The 20,672-nt window shown below is 40.7% G+C and overlaps 2 protein-coding genes across 2 annotated transcripts in view; one reads left to right on the forward strand and one right to left on the reverse strand.

Annotated features, from left to right (window-relative positions):
* The first annotated feature begins 727 nt into the window (after window positions 1-727).
* Window positions 728-2,993, forward strand: ppifa (peptidylprolyl isomerase Fa). The gene is given in 7 exon segments (XM_051076702.1): window positions 728-999; window positions 1,138-1,168; window positions 1,297-1,385; window positions 1,470-1,526; window positions 1,528-1,567; window positions 2,343-2,418; window positions 2,513-2,993. Coding segments are annotated over 7 exon segments (573 nt in total). The 5' UTR covers window positions 728-855; the 3' UTR covers window positions 2,649-2,993.
* A 1,218-nt stretch (window positions 2,994-4,211) lies between these two features.
* zcchc24 (zinc finger, CCHC domain containing 24) overlaps window positions 4,212-20,672 on the reverse strand; it is a 34,752-nt gene continuing 18,291 nt past the window's right edge. Inside the window, 3 exon segments of the mRNA XM_018696768.2 lie at window positions 4,212-8,928; window positions 12,074-12,187; window positions 12,189-12,239. Of these exon segments, the coding sequence (XP_018552284.1) occupies window positions 8,815-8,928; window positions 12,074-12,187; window positions 12,189-12,239 (279 nt within the window). The 3' untranslated portion in view covers window positions 4,212-8,814.

Below are 20,672 nucleotides of genomic sequence, written 5' to 3' on the forward strand. Positions count from 1 at the left end.
TTGACATGCATATACATAAAATAATCAACTTTATATACATAGAATAAATAGAATTTGTAGTTGCAGTAATTAAAAAATCATCACACATGTAAAAGTGTCTTAATACAGGCTGATACAGCCCCAAATAATCAGCAGACCTTTTACACTAAGATATTTTGACATCACATCACAATATTAGCAGCACAGATGCAAATAATAAAATTAATGACAGATGAATTTCAGAGTCCTGGCGTTTCCCTTAATGTTGTAATGAGCAGTTTTTTCTCAGTTAATTAGTCCAGTCACAGATTGGAGCTCTAAAAATGACAAAATGACTGAATGATGAATGCAATTTTGTGATCAAGGAGCTTCAACTGCTCCAGTCGAACAAAATATAATATTACATATGGTATTCTATGGCTGAATTAGCTCAGTTTACCTGAGATTACAATAAACTTTCCTCTTCATTAAAAATACAAGGCTTTTACAGTATCTGATGATGATCAGTAGTTAGGAGCATCATCTGAAAATACTGATATTTACATGGTACACAGCAAATGTTATCAGTCATCCCAATAACTTCACACTTCTATAGAAACTCAGAGAAAATCCAAATAAATAGCTGATAAACTGCATCATCTCCCCCCAGTCTAAATTCATTTCAAAGTAGGCAAATAATACAGAAACTTTATGTCAGCTGTCAAGGGTTCATCGTGTCACTGTTATTGTTACTTCCAAAATCTCCCACGTGGTGTCGCTGTTTGTTTCACGCTTATGCTATGGCGCTGTGACGTCACATGTAAACACCACCACCAGCAGCAGCAGCTGCAGCACCCATGGCCTGCTGGTCCTTTTCACCCTTTCAGCTGAGCAGCGATGATTCAAATAAAAAACTGCGTGAGGTACAGCTCGCTGGGCATCGCCGCAAAGAGGGTGTTTTCCTCTGGTCCCACCAAGAACCCGGTCGTGTTTCTGGACATCGAGGCCGACGGCGAGCCTCTCGGGAGAATAATCATTGAGGTAGCTAGCTGCTAGCCTCTCTTTGGTCTGACCCGAAGCACTCCTCACAGTAGTCAGAGGTGTGCAGAGAAGGGCGGTGCATTGCTCAGTAAAAACACTCATCCCATGAATTTGAATGTCATCTCTATTCTCTTGCAGTTGAATGCAGATGTCGTGCCAAAGACTGCAGGTATGTTTAACCGTGATTGTTTAAAAAACAAACAAACAAACAAACAAACAAAAAAGCTGCTGAACATCAAAAGTACACAATTCAAAGAACTTGTGCAGATACCAATGAAATTAAGTGTGTTTTAACAGAAAACTTCAGAGCATTGTGCACAGGGGAACATGGCTTTGGATACAAGGGATGTGTGTTCCACAGGGTCATACCTGAGTTCATGTGTCAGGTGAGATTCACAGTGAAGACTGTGTCCATAAGGTGCAAAGTGTCTGCCTTGTTCTCTACTGATGTTGTATGTTTTCTGTTACAGGGAGGAGACTTCACTAAACATAATGGCACAGGAGGGAAATCTATATATGGGAAAAACTTTTAAAGATGAAAACTTCAAATTAAAACACACTGGTCCAGGTACAGTACATCTCCACAGCTTTACATACACAGTTGCTCGACTACTTTATCTCAGTGTAGAGGCCAGAATAAACTATTTTACATCCATCATCCATCCGTAATGCGTATTTGTTACAGTTTCTTACAGATTTGTGTTTAGATTTATAGGTTAATCAAAGTGTTTTAAGTGAATGACTACAAGAAAAGCCACATTTTTTTCCACCCACATTTGTATACTGTCTATATATTGGAGGCCCTTGTATAATACTTAAACAATTAATTGAGTAATCAAATAACAGATAATTAATCCACAAATAATCCTAAATAGAGGCTCTTATCTGGTTTATATTACAATATATATATGTCTCTTTGCATTATAATCTGCCTGTATTTTAGTATCGCTGTCTAGCCACTAGATGGCAGTGCCTAATCTCATGCATCTCCAAAACTACTGGTTGTATGGTTTTTGCAATCCCCAGGTGAATGACCTACTTTTTAAGAGAGTCAACATGCGCTAATCAAAATAACTCCTTTCTTCAATAAACTTAATCCACATGCTGATTATTTGGTGCTTTATTTTGAAGTGTTGCATTATCCCAGTTTGTGTCAGATTCAGAAAAGACACACAGGGCCCCCCCCCCCCCCCCCCCCCCAACGCAGTTATTGACTCGTGTCGTGCTTCCTTCCTGCCACAGTCAGGCCTAAATGTCATTGAATCCATGGTAAAAGAAGGTCAAGTTCTTGTTGACTGCATCACATTGAACTGATTTACTTGCTGGCTTTTCGATCTCCGCAGGAACTCTCTCCATGGCAAACTCTGGGCCAAACACCAACGGCTCCCAGTTCTTCATTTCTACGACCAAAACTGAATGGTAAATACTCTGCAGAACTTTTTAATTAGTCGTCTCAGCCCCACCGCTCGCACCAGTCGCTTGCTGACGTCACATTCTGTCTCTCTTTTGAAAGGCTTGATGGTAAACACGTGGTGTTTGGGCAGGTCAAGGAAGGCATGGACGTGGTCACCAAGATGGAATCCTTTGGTTTACACGATGGCGGTGTGATCAAGAAAATTGTCATCACTGACTGTGGGGAAGTCAAATAACACCTAAGATTTGGTATTTACTCTATCCTTCCTCCTGTATTCATGGAGGTGCTGTCATAGGTGATTCTGTTCTTGCCTAAAATCTGATATTTCTACTGCTCATTATGATGTTAAAAGATCCCACTGATTTATCATTTCAGGCTCAAAATCAGGTATGAAAAGTTTATATGGTGTGTTTGTTTATAAGTGACACTAATAATGGAAAGACTGGGAGTCACACTGATACATTTTTATCCAGGTTGTTGCAGATCTCTTGCTTTTCTAAGTCTTAACTTGACCCAGAAAGTTGCTATTGTGCGATTACTCTCCATTTACTGCCAAATAAATGACCATTTTCAGATTTTACCAGCTCTGGTCTTAGTGCAGGACATTTGCCCTCGTGTGCCACTGACCCTGCTAGGTTTTAAAGCTTCCTGGAAATGATCCAGTGGCTTTTTTTAGACACCGGCTCTCCAGCACAACTTGACTTCCTGTCCATCAGAGCAGGATATGACATCACGTGACATCCACCTACAGTGGAGCTGAATATCACATGAAAGGACTTGACAGACGATGATAAGACCTGTGGGCTGCAGCCTCTTTGGACGCAGACAATTTAATTTGCTGGAACTGTAGAGGAACCTGAAAATGTCTTTAGCATGTATGTGGGCTGCTCTTCCTTCACAGCCTCTTTATTTGAAAGACAGAGTGTATGGAGGAGAAGGGAGGGAGTGAGAGAGAGAGGAAAGAAGGCCAGGACATGTCTGAAAGCCAGAGACTGGGTGGTGCTGCTTATCGAGCTAATACTTTATGAAAGTAAATAATGAAGCGACGTGAAAAAGCAGCTCTTGCCCCTAAATGAAACCATATGCGTGCTGACCTTCCACCGTTTGTTTGAATTCTCAGATTACATTGTTGCTATAGAGACTTTGCAGGTCTCACTCTGTTTGAGCTTGAGATGTTGTAACAAACTTGATATAATTTGGGTCCCCACCCTCTGGTTTAGTTTTAGTTATTTGGAATGCATGTCCAATATTGTGCATGGAAACTTGGCTTGAGAGACGGCGGCACTGTGGCCAGCGTTTAATACACATGCAAAACAATGACATCTTTACAACTGGTACAAGCTGGTTCTCCTGCTGTAAATGTCTACATTATCACACGGCACCCGTGTCAGCTGGTGTCCTTTTGCATGTTTTGCTTTTCGTGTCCACAGTTTGACTCAAAGTGTTGAAATCAAGTCCTGTCAGCTTGATGTGTCTGTTATCTTTCAGCACTTTCTCAGAAAGTGAAAAAAAGTTTTATAAGCCCCTTCCTCTTCTGCGTTACACAACAGCCCATTAAAGACATATTTTATCATTGTCTATACACTTGTGTAAGGCTTGAAGCCTGCACACAGAGGCACAGTGCAGAGTGGTGATGAAAATGTATACTCTCTACAATGAATATAATACGGACAGGAGCTCTCGGAAAACAATGTGTTGCTTTTGGCTGAAATAAAACTCCAGTGCAAACACCTCCCAGTTACTGGTAATAACAATTCAGAGCAGGCCCCAAACAAATGAAACCACATAATCCAAGCACTCCTAATTCAATATGACTTTTATTCATCAAACTCTCAACAGCTCTATAGCGCTAAAATGTTTTCCCAACTAACAAATAAGGCACATTTTGGAATGCCGTTTCATGGACATGAAAAACAGACCCGTGGTCTACTCTCTAAACCATGACTGTCCTTGTTTCCCAAAATCATTGTCTTCCTAACCTCACGTCTGTGTTCTGTCCAATTCAAATATTACATTATTGCAATACTGCATTACAAACATCTCAAGTGATATAGACAGTAAAGAATACAAACATAACTTTCCAAATTGACCACATTAAGTGTTAACACATTACATTCAGTAAATATGTATTATTTGTAGAGGCTACACTAGCGGTAAATGAAATACGTCACGACTAATAACAATCAGAAGTTGCTGATAATGTTAAAAACAGTATGTACTGAAGCGAACTACCGTAAAGTATTTAAATAAGTATACATTGCACAAAATTATATTTCATTCAAAACCAAACACATGCACATGCAAACTCTAAAATAGTTCTTTGTCACACACGCTTTCTTGACAAAAGTATACACTCCCTAAACTACTAATAACACCATAACATTTTATAATAGTTTCTTGTCATTGCTGCTTTAAGCAAACTACATCTCACAGTTTAATGTGCTTATACAGTGGTGAGTATCCGTCACTAATTGAGAAAAAAAAAAGATTTCTGCATGTTAACACAATATAATCTTCATAATATTGTCGTTACTGTTTACAAAATGAATACATGCGACTGTATGGATGTAAATGGCAGCTCATAATTAGTTACAAATAGCAACTGAATAACATTGTGGGTTATTCAACACTGATAACATCATAAAACAAAACACAAAATACAATGGCTTATAATTGAGAAAGGGTATTAATTATGTACCAGCTTTTTTTTTTTTAATAATATTCTATGTAGACATCAATATTTCCTTCTTAGTGTAACTTTGTTGCATATTCTATACAAAAAGTGTTGTAAAAAATCTTTCCATAAATATTTCTGCAGGATAACCCCTCAGATTATTGTAAAACATAAAGAAAACAAAAAACAAAAAAAAAGAAAACTCCCAGCTTTGTTTATTTCTCAGCAATAGGCCCTTCTTCACACACAAAAAAGCTTCAATATTGCATAACACCTCAAAAGAGCTACTATCCTTGAAAATGATGGCCATCAAATATATACATAAAACAGTCTTATCTTTGTCAGGGAAAGAACTCTTGAGTTTTTGCAGATTGCTTTAAAATTTTCAACATCTATTAAGTGTTCCAAAATACACATCTCATTCATAGAAAATAACAAATTTGAACTGAAAAGGTACTAGAAAAGTCAAGTATATGTAATTCAAGACACTATGTCTGAAAGCAGTGATTTCTTCTTCTTTTTTTTTTCAAATGTGTTGTATCAGCTGCTTCCATTGGCTCTTGATTCGCCATTTAAAATGGCCTCCTCATAACATGTCTCTGGGCGGAATCAAACTCTCCAACAGGATTTCTCATTTCTGTTTTTACCAGAACTCTGTGAATCACAATAACATTGTTACTTGTTTATGAGGTTAGTTCATAAGGCATCATTGGTATCTGTTCCTCTCACTACAGCCACATGGTATGATGTGGACAATAAGGTTCAGATGTAAAGGCCTGCTAGGTTAGTCTCATCACACGAAGCAAAAGAAAGACGATGTTAACAGTAAGAAACATGGATTGTTCCCAGCAGTGGCGGCTAAAAGGAGAACCTTTCGTTCAGTTAGGTCTTAAGCTTGTGATAATACATATGCACAACTGCCAATTCCTTCTTTTAATGGGGCACTCCACCAATTTTGCTCATGAAGTCCATGTTACTCGTCACAGGGAGTACTACTCGGACTGTGAAAATTGTTGTATGTGGCTCTCGAGGAGCTTTGTCAAGTTTGAGAAAATAACCCTGTCATAGTGATGTCATCAGGGTTATCTCTGCTCTGATGATATTAAGCTGTATTATGGGAAATGTAGGATCCAAGCATTTTTGGAGCTTAAGCCATACTAGGTACTAAAAGTAAGGATATCTCAGGCTCAGCTGTATTGATTTAGACTTTGTCTTTAGTGTCTCTTGGAAGCCTCCCAACTTTGTGAAACTTCAGTGCTAAATCGCAGGAGTGCCCCCTTTAGAGATGGAATCTAGCTAAATGATCTTTTCCCAAAACTGTAAGGTACCGTTATCAGCCACTGCAAGCTCTCCTACTAAGGCAAGTGACCATGTATATTTTTTGAAAAACCCATGGTTCCTTGGATAAACATAACTACAATAGATAGAAAAAACAAAGAGTGAGGTCCACAGTTTCATGTGCGACTCCATTCTGTTGTGAGGATCGACTAAGGAATAACATCTTTGTTGATATTCCATGACAACAGACCACAGGAGGATTGTTATTGCCAGCTGGAAATGCTGGTTCAGCCCGTGCCTCCAACTCTGCAAACCGTGTTGAAGCGAACACCCACCATGCCAGTTCAAACTGCCAATAGAGGAACTGTGTCATTTTCTTGTCCTTTGTCACATCTTGAACCTGCATTAGACTTACTACTCATCACAGTTGCCACATGCACAAATACTGCTCCAACTCTGAGCCTATCTCCACATGTCTTTTCCTTATTTCAAATGGCCTCCTAGTCTCGATACTTCAGAATGATTTAAATCTTTTTAAGGCACATACAGTATGTTACAGTATAAAATATAGTCAACCAGCTTTTGTAAGGCTAGAAATACAGTACATACAAAATAGTTCACAATTCCTATAACAAAGTTCCTTGAAAGGCAGGTTTCTATAAGTCAAAACGACATTAATTTCGTCTGTAGTGCTTTAGGTCTGCACAGTGATCTATGTAAACAGGACGTGTACTTTCTTTAAAGACATTGGTTTATGATTTTAGGCCCCATAAAAATGAATGTAAGCATAAACTTAATTCATTATCACTTTCAGTGTATCCTTGAATCTTCAGCATCACCACATCACATATCAGCCCTTCTATATTAAGTCTTATTGTTTCTCTCAACCAATCTGAAAATCATTGCAGTTTTCTGAAAATTCACCTCCCTGTGGACACTCTTTACACCGCAATCAGCTGTTGGACACAGTTTTGAAGGGTGCAAGCCCTTGGAAAATTTTCCATTTAGCTTCACTGACTCCACTAAGGCTTCCAAGCATCAACTGGCAATAAAATGCGATCTTAGATGTCTTTTCTGAATCTCTTTCAGGCAAACATCTCCTTTGTGTTTTACTAATTTGTGGTTAAAATTTAATAAGGCTTTACATGTGAACAGTTTAACCTCTAAAATCATGTTTCATAATGATAATCCAATTATGGCAAGCAGTCCATTTTTTTTCTTTTTGCTTTAAAGAATTGAATATTGGACACTGGCAAGAAACTGTGCGGATGGAAAGATTATTACTGGAACTACTGTTGTTTTCCTACAGCTCCTTCCCAATTGGGCCTCCTGTGATTTGAAATGAACACAACTTACCTATCTGACATCTGTACCTATCCAACACTATAGATAATTGAGAATTTGTGTGGCAGCAAACATATTCTAGGGAGGATGACTGAAACCTTATCTGTTAGCAATGCACTAAATCTAGACGAGGAGCGACTCTACGCAACTGAACCTACAGTAGTTTCTAAAGACACGTGGAAGCAGTTACACAATAATGTGATATACATACATACAAAAAAAAACATTTCTTTATGTCCCAGTTAAAATTCAAATTGCACACTAGAAAACAAGAAAATAAATAGGCCAAATGTAAGCTAGGGATGTATGGCACATTATCCCTCAGTTAATTCACAGTTAATAAGATGTGCTGTTGACCCTAATACGGCAAGACATCCAAGACTCCCTATACATTATACCATCATGAGAGGCCCGGGTTAAATGTTCATCACATTAGCACACACTTGCACTTGGCAGGGAAATGAAAGGCAGATCTCTGTAAACACAAAGCCAACAAACCCCAAGGTGAGGTAATCTTTTGAGACCAATACTGTCAGTGACACCAATGAAATACATGCCTGGAGCTAATTCATCAATACAATGATCAGCTGTTGCTAAACTTCGAGTTGGATCAGTGGGGTTATGTGGTTATGTGATACAGGAGACATAAAAGTCACTGATTTTGGCAAGGTTTTTTTTTTTTTTTTGCTTTTGATGAAGAGCACTTCGTAAGATAGACATTAGACAGTTAACATGTTCCTCTCATTCCTGGATGTGATCTTCAATACTGTCATTAGAAAAAAATAAAGAGGCATAATAACTAAAATCTGTGTCCCACTGGTGGAACACTGGTGGTTTTAGAAGTGGGACAGGAGGTTTATTTGCCATTGGTAGAGAAGGAAGGTGTCAAAGAGAAGGGAGGATTAGAGCTACTGTCTATACTTGAGGCTTCTGAAAGACAGAGGGGAGAGCGTGAGGAGGAAAGGATGCCATGTTGTGTGCGGGTTAAGGGGACGAGGGGAAACCTGGGTGTGAATCGGGCAGGGAGGATGTTAACAGCCTCGATGGAGGATGAGCGATAGGACTTGGGACACAAAAGTTGCTCTCTGACTCTGAGTAAAGATGATTATTGCACACGGCGGCAGTAGTAGCCCAGGACTTTACATTTCTCACACAGGTGTTGCGGGTGCTCCTTGCTCTGGTCAGAAACGTCCAGGCCGTCCGGCTTCTCTAAAGGACGCTGAGGATATAGAAACAGAGGACCAGTAATGAGTCATATTAAACACTAAAAGAGAGCAGCACACACACCGTTTTTGCAAGCAGTTCATTTGGCACCAGATTCAACTCAGTTTTATGCCTAACTACTTTGGCCTCCAACATTACTCTCATATTTTTTCAGACCAGACGTGTGCTAAACACAATTAGCTGCAGAGATATGGCAGTGTACCATCTGCTCTGGAAACTTGCAGCACACTTTAACAACCTGGTATTAAAGAAAAAAATCCAGTATGCATTTGATCACGATGACCTGTATGGAAATATCACCAAACTGCTACAGCAATGGCTTTCTTGGAATCATTATCGAGGACAAAGGGAATCTATCGGGGCCAGCACGTTTGGAGGTTATTTTAACAATCCGTCTGGAAAATTTTATTTCAGATCCATTGTTCTTGTTAGAGCTTTTTTTTTTAAAACCACTATTTATTCCAAGTGGTCTTGCTAAAGGAAACCAGGTTACCGTGGGTCACTACCAGGAGATATTTCAGTCGTCCGGTAATGAGTCTGCCAGGAAGTACTGAGACTTTACTATTGGTGCGTCGAAAGACATTACGTCCTTGAAGAAAGCTGGAAAATCTGATGCATATTTTATGTGGTCCCCTCAGTGGTTTGAGGGAGCTGGGTTCAAGTCCCTTTGCTGCAGGCATCTTCTCTGTTGGAGTGTCCATGAGCAACAAACTCAAGCTCCAGGGAGTCTGCTCTGTAACTAAAGCTGCAGTCTGACCTCCCTCCATTTGAAGAAAGTGAAAAGAGAATTTCCCCCCACTGCTATCAATAATGTACAACTTTATTTGGCATCTGTGTTTGGCACAGAAGCAGAAATCACATGAAAACAATTCTAGGTTAGTTTGAGTGAGTGTGGGCTTGGTTGTGTTGGGGACACAATGTAGTTTAGGGTTCTTAAATCAGACAAGAAAGTCTGAAAATGACATATAATTTTATTCACTAAATATCAGTTGTTGTCTCAATAACATTGTCCTTTAATGCCCTATAGCTCTGAATGATCATCTAAATCCTGCCAACCAATTACCTTCCCAAAAACATGCAGATTAGGCTGTGTAGTCATGAGTAGTGTCTGTAAAGCTTCAGCTAAACACCAGGTTAGAGCAGCGTTATGTAACCTGAGAGGTGAAATAAGGGACAAAAAAGTCCAAAAAGCCATAGCTCACAAATCAAGAACCAGCCCTAGTCAGCCACTGCCTGCTAACTGTTATCAAACTGCAAGTGTTAGCCGCCATGTTCATTAGCTCTGTTACTAAAGGGGTAATAATAGTTCACATAGTTTGTTTGAAAACAGTACTTGTACCACTCACCCCCATCTTGTGAACACTGCTTTTGTGGAGCAGTTTATACTCCAACAAAGGTGTTAATGAGCTAGCTTCCTCCATTTTGGAGTTGTTATTCATCAAAAAAAATTCATGTGTCAAAGTTCAGGAAAGTTCAACTCAGTTCAAAAAGTGGAAAAAAAAGTGTAGATTTATTTTCTCCACCTCGACCAAGTCCACCGAATGTTTCTGTTTTAAATTTTGGTGTGACCAGGTCTTAATAGTGAGCACATGGTAACTGAAGGCAACCGAGATGTATCAACATTTTTATCTAGTCTGAGTTTCTCTCATCCTGGATTATGGCAACTGGACAGCACAGAAACACTGTTTAGAGATATATTACTGGAGTAAATCAAACCAAAACTGTGTAAGTGGGGAGGCCAAAATAGGATTTTGAGAAGAAAGAGGGGCATGTGCCCATCATCCCCAGTGGAAATTATGCCATTGGCTTGAACCAAATACACTGGGCGTTATATATTTCCCAGCTAAGAATGACAAAATATTTCATACATGTGGATGGGAATGGAAAATACATATTCAGTTCATTTATGGGAATACTCAGGGAGGGAGGGAGGGAGCTGTGCTGAGAGGCTGTGCTCTTTGATACTCGAGGACACAGAGGTTAGTGGTCCATTTCAAATGCTGACAGGGGGGAAATATGTTAAGTGGGTGACATTGCAAATGCAGGGAATTTGCTTGCCTGTGTGCAGCTTTGCCACAAGACAGAGGCAGAGGAGAAGAGAGAGGGTTTTTTTTTCTCACCAGTGCACTTCATGGAACAAAATGGTTTTGAGTGAGAAATGCTTAAGTACTGGCAGTGTGAATGCAGTGTTCCACTCACGCTTTTTTTAAAAGAGTACAGTTAATTTTCCTTGTTGAGATCTCACACTGATGAAGATGCAAGCAAATAAACAAAAGCTGTGGAATAAATTACCACATTAACCTTCCTATTGTCCGAGAATGTTGTGACTCTTGGCCAGACGTCTGTGGTAAATTTGTCGAGCAGTGTCCCTTTCCTGCTTCGTTTCATACAAGTGTTAACAGAGTGGAGCATGGTCAGCCATGGTATTCAGAGAACGAGCGGGGGCCTCGAGCAGTAATCCCAATTTTATTTCAGGAAGTGGAATTGGAAGAATGTGGCAAAGCATAAATATTAAAAGATGAAGCGTTGAGGATAAATATATCTCTAGCTGAAGAAAACAGGCTGGACTCTTTCTCAGGCGATCCATCCATCTCTTCAGTCAGCAGGGTGTGAGGAACGTTTTTTGAGGTTAAGCCTTACAGACAGCTCACCAGAACGTTAATTCCCTCTGAGTGTTTGCTGTTTGGAATAACACTCCACAGCATCTTGGTGAATATGATTTCACTTTTTCACATATTATTGAATCTGAGAGGAATTTCTTCAGCTGTAAGCCTCAATTACCCCAGAGTTAAATTGTGCCTGTGAGCTATTAATAAAGAAATATTTGCTTTAAGATTTGATGACATTCAGTAAATAATCCCAAACTTTTATCAGTCAGGAAATGTAATTAGTTTATTCAGTGCTGGTTTATTACCATAGAGGCAAAAGGAGTTGTTAGTGGTATGATTTTTATTCTATTTTAATGAGGCCATCTGGAATATCCTCAAGACTATACGCAGCCGCGCAAACCAGAGTCTGGACTCTGTTAACTTCGGCTGAGATGTTCTACCACTTAAACAAAGTGTATGAGTAATGTTTTTTACTTTAAAACTTAACTGCAACTTCTCAGACAGTGAGCGTCATACTGTAGGCTCAAGTACCTGTTTGTGTGGATAGACGTTGATGTGGCATTTGATGCATTCTTGTCCCATGTTGGCCCAGGAGTTGCCGCTCATCCACTTCCTCTTACACTTGGGGCACTTGTACTCTCCAAAAGCATCGCTTCTTCCCCTGATAAGGTGTCAGCCCTTCACCCTTGGGTCTGGCCTGTAAATAACAAAAGCAAGGCGATTAAGAGACTGTTACTTTTACATTCTTGTTCTGATAGATACAACTTTAGGGGTGCAGAAATGTTTTTTCTATCAGTGCAGAGGGACATTTTTAAGAAAGCCTCTTGCATTCAATAATAGATGGTGAGCTCTGACAGCAGGGTGGGTCCATCCTTGTCATGCTAATATATCCAACTTCCATCATACAGCACACTCTTAAACACAGTTTTGGCACAATATGTGGGTTGTGTAATTGACATTTACTTCCATTACAGCTGAGTTAAATTACTCCTCTGATTCTCATGAGGGAGATGATTACGAACAGTCAGCCAGCCATGAAAAAGCACTAGCCTGAGGGCAATATTGCAGGGAGGAGCCGCTCAGATGACTTCATTTTGGCAACTTTATTTAGGCCACTATAACAACACTGGAGGAAAAGATTCATTTTTCCCCTAAAAGCATGTCACAAACAAACACACTGCTGAAGTCATCAAAAAGGATAAATCACAAACTGTACTCCATCATGCCAAAATAAATGTACACTGATTAGTAAGTTTGTCAGAGCCTGTCATTATCAGTTTTAAGCTCCATTGTTTAGAAAAAAAGAGAAGAACTTGCATCTGCCTTGTGACAGCCATTATCGGCCTGGGAGTGGTTATTTTGGTAAACAAATTTTTTCCCATTTGGAAGATAAATATTGTAAGTGGAGTAGCAAGGAATTCTTTTATTTTATCTCTAACTTTAAAAATGCTTTCATGCACAGATGGAAATCTAATATGACAGAAAGAAGTCATTTTAATGCACAGCATGCAAGTGATGGCAGCTTTCCAGAAGGTTACGAAATGCTCTGCGTTTAGAGTGAAATCAGACCTGTCCAGTCCACTACTGATTCCCCTGCAAGACTGCAGATTGTTTTCATAATCACTTTAGCATTGGCTGCAGGTTTTGGGGTGGATGTAAGGGGTACAGGGGGGTGAGAGACCGAGAGGAGGGGTGCAATCTGAATCCCTGGTCTTCCCTTATTTTGTCCCTGCCCGTGTGTGAGTAATAGGAACTTTAATCAGCAGCATCTGGCGTTGTCCTAACAGACGTCAGCACTTTGCATCAGCACCAGCGAGCCAGCGCTAAGTATGAGCGGCTGTGCTTCAGTGCGGCCCATCAACAGCATGACCTCAACCCCACTGTCAGCTTCGCATCTCCCACTGTGACAGCATGCAGGCTGGAAAATCTGACTTCTGCTGGCCTGCAGCACAACAGTCTATACACACTGACAGGGTCGTCTTGATGTAATCAATGGGCAATCTCAAAGACAATGCCATGGCAACATTTTGTTTGGATGCTCTCCTACAAATGATCTAATCACAATATGATCCAACCATAAACAGGCTGCCATTTTCACTCTTAAAAACCCAAATGCCAAAACATAGCACTTTCTAGATTTCTGCTGCAGTAAAACTAACCACTATTGTACCTAATAAAATAAATCTGACTATTTTGAGGTTTAAAAATAAACTATGATCTGAGTACCAGGTGTACTACACAGCTGGTCTAACCTTAACCCTCCTTTTTTATTTGGACATTTGAACATAGTCAGAGATAATTTCCTGTTACAGCTGTTTGTTTGAATGTAAAAAATCTCTCCCTGATACTACAGCCAGGACTCAGCAGGACAGAGACAGCACTCATCCTTCTCATGACCATTCCTCTCCTACTCCATGCTGTTTCCAGTGTCTGGCCTTGGCCTTTGGCTGCGCGTCATGCTCTGTCTGCAGCTGGTTCCATCTCCCCAATGTGAGGGTTTGAAGCTTTTCTTGATTTTCTGTGACAGTAAACATAATGTTTTTGGGTCTAGGACTGATGATCAGATAGAACAAGTAATTAGAAGATGCCACCTTGAGCTCTTGGATATTATGACATTTTTCTTATCTGACATTTTATAGATAAAATAAGTCAGCAAAAACCAGCGTTAATCTACGATATCCAGCAAGGAAAATATTGTATATTCTAAACAGTTTGGTGTGTTTGTTAAGGCGACAGCATTTCCCACTCAGGAGCCTGGGGATCATGAGGAATATATATGGTTCTGCCATGTTTCAGTTCAGTGAGATGGTGATAGATGGGGCTTTGTTTTCTTTACAAGAAAATCGAGTCAGAGCCCAAAAGCATTAATTACCACTTGTGGCCACAGAGGGCACTGTTGCTCAGCAGAGTTGCATTTCATTGCTTTAATTAATTAATTGAAAAATAATCAACAGATTTTTCAGTAATAAAAATAAACATTAGTTGGAGTTACTACATTTACAATACTTTGCAATACATTTGATAATTTTTCAATAATCTCAAATTAATGCAGTTGATTGATTATTAATAGCCTATGGACAGTAAAATGGTAAATATGCACCAAAAACTCAAATGGATGAACAAATTTCTTATGTAAGATATATCACCACTGCTGTATGTACCACACACAAATTTACTTTATGTAACTGCAAAGTAATCCAGAACTTATTTGGACATTTGGAGTTATAAATCTGAGCATTTTACTTCCAACACGTTGCCTCTCATTGAGATCTTAAACGAAAGGCGAGTTTAGGTTCTGAAGTCATTAACTCTACTGGCGCAGCTGGTATTGCACATTCCAACAGACACCCAAACACGTGGGAACGAATGTCACAGTAACATCTGGGCTGTTGTGCCACCACTGCCAACAGAGTCAGGCTGAGAAATGTGGTGCTAGGTTCAGGGCGGTAGCTAATGTTTTCTTACTTGCATACATATAGGGCCTGTCTTTCCATTTACATTAGTGCAGTGGATTACAAGTCAAAACCCTCAGCTGTAAACACTAGAATGACTGAGTAAATGTTTTAGTTAGGCTCGACTTCCAGGAAAATAACCATGCGAAACCATACACACAGTACAATGACTAATTTAATGAAACTGCGTCATCACACCACACAACACTCTGGAGATGAGCCTGTACGGGAGGATGTGTTTTGTTTTCCTTTGCTCTCTGCAAATAAAGCCATTCAAGCTCATGCCAAGGTGCGAGCTAAATGGACATATCTGAACCATTCAGAGCATTTTAAGTGTCCGTCATGTGGAGGCGAAGCTTTGAAACAACCAAATCGGTTGATGGCGTCCGTACCGGGAGATGGGCGAGCAGTGTTTGTCGTATCACTTTGACAGTGCCGGCTTCCTGAGTCAATGTTTGTTTACGTCCCTGAGGCTAGAGCGCTGCGTGTTGAGATAAGGGTCAGATTGTGTGCGTGTAGAGGAGAGTATCCGCAGAGAAGACAGTTTAGCTGGATAACCACAGCTAGTTGACCACATCCTCCTTTGCTCCAGATCACAGCAGGGACTCATCATATCGCACACACACATGCACGCACACCACGGGTCAGTAGATTGTTAAATGAAGCGTACGTGCACATGTGACACACACATCCACTGATGCAATCTCTACGCAAAACATGGCCACACACAGGCACAAGCAAACACTGACACAATGTCTCCCTCCCCTCTTGTCCCCTTTAACACCCAGACACAAATGCACACACACAGACACACACACTCAACAAATTCCACATCCACAGGATTTCATACACTCTTGAGACACAACTGGAAAGTCTCAGCACACGGTTTCCTGCAATACTCCCACTCAGTGTTTAGCCCTGCTACAAGGACACAGATCATTCTTTGACTTATATCTCAGGATTAATGAGCGCACAAACTGCATTAAATAGAATAAACAGAGCTGCGCAGGAGACTAAAATAAAAAGGGAGACAAAAATGAGACACAAGAGAACACGATGAACAGAAACAGGAGAAAGCTCATTAGGACTGAGAAGGAATTAACATCGGAATTGGATGTGAAACAGCCTCCTGCTCCTCGAGTACTCTGTAATGAAGGGAGTCTAAAAACCTGCTGCTCTACAGTCAGACTCCAGCATTCACACAAACACACACACACACACACAAAAAAAAAGAAAAAGTGGACAAACACCACAGGCCCCACGGTCGCCCAAGCCAACTGTGGAGAGACCCTCCAATCAGCCCCTCTCAGGAGGGTGGAGAAAGGGAAGGAGAAACTGAGAGAAAGAGAGCGAAGGAGGAGGAAATCTAAATCCAAAGCAGATGGCCTCCATAGGGGCAGAACACGAGAAACACTGAGGGCAGTCGTAAAATCGCTGCTCTGCTTTCAATTAGGCCATACATTGAGAGACATAGAGAGAGAGAGAGAGAGAGAGAGAGAGAGAGAGAGAGAGGGAGAGAGGTGGGGGATAAAACAGCATTAACTAACCGCTGTAGCGCTGGCCACAACAACAGTGGATTGGAGTCATTATCATGTGGAGGAATGTGGAGACGATTCTCTTGGGGGTGGGGGGTGATTTTAAAGTCACATATACTGTATAAACAGAATGATATTAGGAATTTGAAGCATGTGCTCTATCGCAGGGAGATTACTGAATTTGAAGATGTGTGTTTAAGTGGGTGATCCCGGTCTAGACAACACCCACTGCGATGTCTTTATATTTCAGGGTAATTCAGGTAATACCGTAAAATTGATTAAAAGGTATGCAACTTAGGCATCCAGCTCGGAAACTGTAGCTTGAATATCATTTTTGCCGCAAAACCATCTTGAAATTCTGCTCCAGTTTAAATCATAATAAGACGTCTATTACTGACCACTGGAAAAAATGCGGTGCAGACCGCTGTCTGAGGCCTAAAGGTGATCTTGCATTTGCGTTGATCTCGCATTCCAGGCTAAGAGTAATGACCAGTGGACAGACACCAGACTGTACACTCCCAGACGCTCACCCAAAAACCTGAACCCTTAATCCTCAGTGTCAAACAACAGGATAGGTTAGCCTTGGTTTAATATTAGACATCCCTTCCAAGCCAAACCTAAGAAGAGTCATTCTAGAGACCGCTACTTTCAAGGTTTTGGATATGGGATTTCATACTTTCTTGACATATTAGATGAGACATCTACCTACAGTTGACTTTGGGCTCCACATATTGCCCACAGTAAGTCCACAGGCAACAAATACAAGGAGACAGTGCTGACAGTAAAGCTTGAGTTTTTATGCAAATGTCAACATGCCATTCAGCGGTTTGTCTGCTTCTATGAGAAAACAAGGGATTTGGTGGGTAAAACAACACTGAGGCTTTGGAGAATGGTTGGTAGTAATTGTATGCGCCCACTTTTCTGGTCTGGATTTTGGAGAGCAGAAAAAAACAACAAAAGCATTAAGTGCAACATAAAGGAAACACATGTACTCTTAAATCTTACAGTGAGACTCCCAAGTTTAAGCAGAGGCTTCGACTGAGTACACAGACTTGATGTTCTTCATGATAATGCAAGATTCTTTGGCATGATCTGATGTTTCCCATCACCACACCCGTGAAGTTACATGATCACTGAGACCCAGACAGGTCAGTGAGTCACAACATAAGCCTCCCATTCAGCAAAGAGAAATACACTGGGTAAGAGAATAGCCTGAGGTTGGTTGTTAGACCACACCATAAGGAGCAAGAACCGTTTGTCGGGTCATTTGGGGCAAATAATACTTGCAAAACAATTCTCAGTGCACAGTTTGGTTTGGGTTGACCACATCAAGGCAGTTCAGATGTGAAACATGAAAAATATGCAAAGAAGCCGCATACTTTCACACGTTACATTATCTCGTGTGGTATTCCTATCCCCCTGATTCCAAGACAAAGAAAGAAAGAAAACAAAAAGGCACTCTTTGACCCTGGTCATTCAGGAGGAGTTGTCTCTTTCCTGGTTAAATCATCATATCCACTTGAGCATCACTAACCCCCGCTGTCTGACATCACACAGCAACTACAGAGTATGAGATCTGAGGATGCAGTCGTCACCCTGTCGGTCAGAACTGAGGGCCAAGTGAGGGCATGCAGATGGCCACTGCTTCGAGCCTCTCACAAGAATGACACTGTCACCACCTCAGCTGTGTCCCACTGCACACAGAACAAGCATTTTTTTTTATCGGCTGTTTCCGCTGCTGGACTAAACAGCCCCAACCCCATGCCAGAACCTCAGCCAGGTGCATTATGGGGACTATTTATCAATCCCACCATGCACTACAGGCTCTAAATACAGCCACTGTTTTCTGTGCGTCTCTCTCTTTTTCCCTGCCATCTTTCTCACCTCACTCTCTCTCTCTCTGGACGGCTCCTTTGCTGGTGCAGCTGTCTCTTTCTAATGCCTGTAAAGAAAAGTGGCTGAGGCTGAAAGTGACGGGAGCAACAGGTGTGCTGTTTAAGTGATAAATTTGCCCTCACTCCAGCACAATGCACCTCTGTTTATAAAAACAATCCCCAAACGGGGCAGCGCAACAGAGGCAGACAATATACTCTGGGCTGCCACGGAAAAAACAAGTTGGGGAGGGAAATTATAGGGTGCAAAATCTCTCTTTGCAATCAGCATCAGTACAAAGGCTTGGCTGGAGCCTGTTTAAAGAAACATACAGTCAAATTACTGAGTAAAACAAATATGTTAATTACAGTCAGATGCAATTAATCCACGTCAACATTTTGTGACTAATAATTATACTTAATGACATAAGACGTCATTGTGCGCTGCATGTGTTGCTCCAATTAATGGGGATGTCTGTGACACTTATATTTAAGATAACAAAGTGCAATGTGAAACAATTGCAGAGTTATTAGAAGGCAAAGCCATGTTTTTCAAGTATCCCAGATAAAGCTGGCTTAATCCTGGCTTGCTGGCGCAGGCCCCAAACTGCTGGGCTGCTCCCCAGCGTTCCGTGGCGCTCCAATCACTAGCTAGCATCTGGAACCCATCAGTGTAAACAAAGGAGCAGCGGAGGAGCTCAGGCCCCGCTCTGCCTCTCCGCATCCCCCAGGACATCACTCAGAGAGCAACACTAGAACACCAAACCGGGCCCCGAAAACCTGTGTGTATTGCATTTGTGCGTGCGTCTGAGCATGTGCACGAGTGTGTCCGTGCGCATATCTGTGTCTCTGCTCTTGTGTCCTCATCTCAGGATCTGTATTTGGTTTGGCTGCAGTTCAGAAAGAGATAGATTTTCAGATAGAGCGGATGGGGTTCAGTCCACAATGTTAGCTTTGAGTCTTTTGGAGTTTTTGTTTGGTTTGCTCATTAACCGTAGCATTTCTGATAAGACTTCTAATTGCTTTAATGTGCTTTCAGTTAGCGTGCTAGCCTTAGCGTTTTGATGAATGCTACAAGGGGGTGGGTTGGGGGAAGGCCTGGATGTGGTTTAAACCTGAGAACTGGTTATCCTCTGTGAAACATCAAAAAAGATCAAAGCATCAATCATGCCTGATCCTTCTCTGAGACACTACAAGGAAATATTTCCTGAACTTTTCATAATAGTGTTTCAGTAACCATATATCTATTAATCATGTGGTTTGGTGTTTCTAAGTACAACAGAAACCTCCAACATATGTGGTTCATTGAGCTTTTAAACACTGAACCTCACACTTTAGCAAACATTGCGATGCTTATAAACACACACACTGCAGAGGACAGCAGGGTTTCGCAGTTGTGTCTCCAACCTGTCATAGCAGAAAAGAAAAAGCCTAGCTAAATATTTCAAACAACAGTGGCTTTGTGTGTACGTTGGCCATAATGGTGGAGATCACTGTGCCTCATATTCCTACCATTGCTTCACAACTCCACATCTACAACTGCTGAGATAAGCATTCTTATCTTGTACAGTTGTCTCTAAATATAAACTGCAGCATTACACAATCATGTACTGCACACAACCCCATACACACATGCACTCTTTGTGCACGCAACACTTGCACCACCAAGCACACAAATGCATGCGTGAATTTAATTAACTTTACCACATTAATTGACACACAGTATAAAACCAAGGTCATAAATGTCCATTAGACTGTGTTAAAGCCCGGTGTATTGGCATCAGATGTCTTGTATTGTTCATCCAACAGTTAAAGGCCTTCAATTTAGTATCACACGAGGCAAAGAAAAGCAGCATATTCTAGCAGTTAAGAAGCCAGAGCCAAGAAATGTTTGGCATAGTTGCCTGAAAAACGATAGCTGCATGTTATTTTTCTGTTGATTGATTAGTTGATACTTAATACACTCTGATAGTGCCAACACTGTTGCTTACTTTCTACTGTACAATTTAATGTTTCTATGATATAATCTGAATTACAGGGCTAAAAAAGTTAATTTAGATATGAAAGCTTTTAAATGTTTAGAACTTACTCAATCACCTTATCCATTAAGTGTGGTGAGAAGCGGAGAGCTGTTATAATAGTATGACTTTCACAAAGCTATTTGTAGCACTTCTCTCTAACTGACTGCAAAATATGTAAATCTAACACTTCAAAAACCCATTGACAAATAAACTGTCAAGCTATGACATGTCCTTATGCAGTGATAAAATAG

Source organism: Lates calcarifer, linkage group LG16_LG22, assembly GCF_001640805.2.
Source record: "Lates calcarifer isolate ASB-BC8 linkage group LG16_LG22, TLL_Latcal_v3, whole genome shotgun sequence".
NCBI lineage: Eukaryota > Metazoa > Chordata > Actinopteri > Centropomidae > Lates > Lates calcarifer.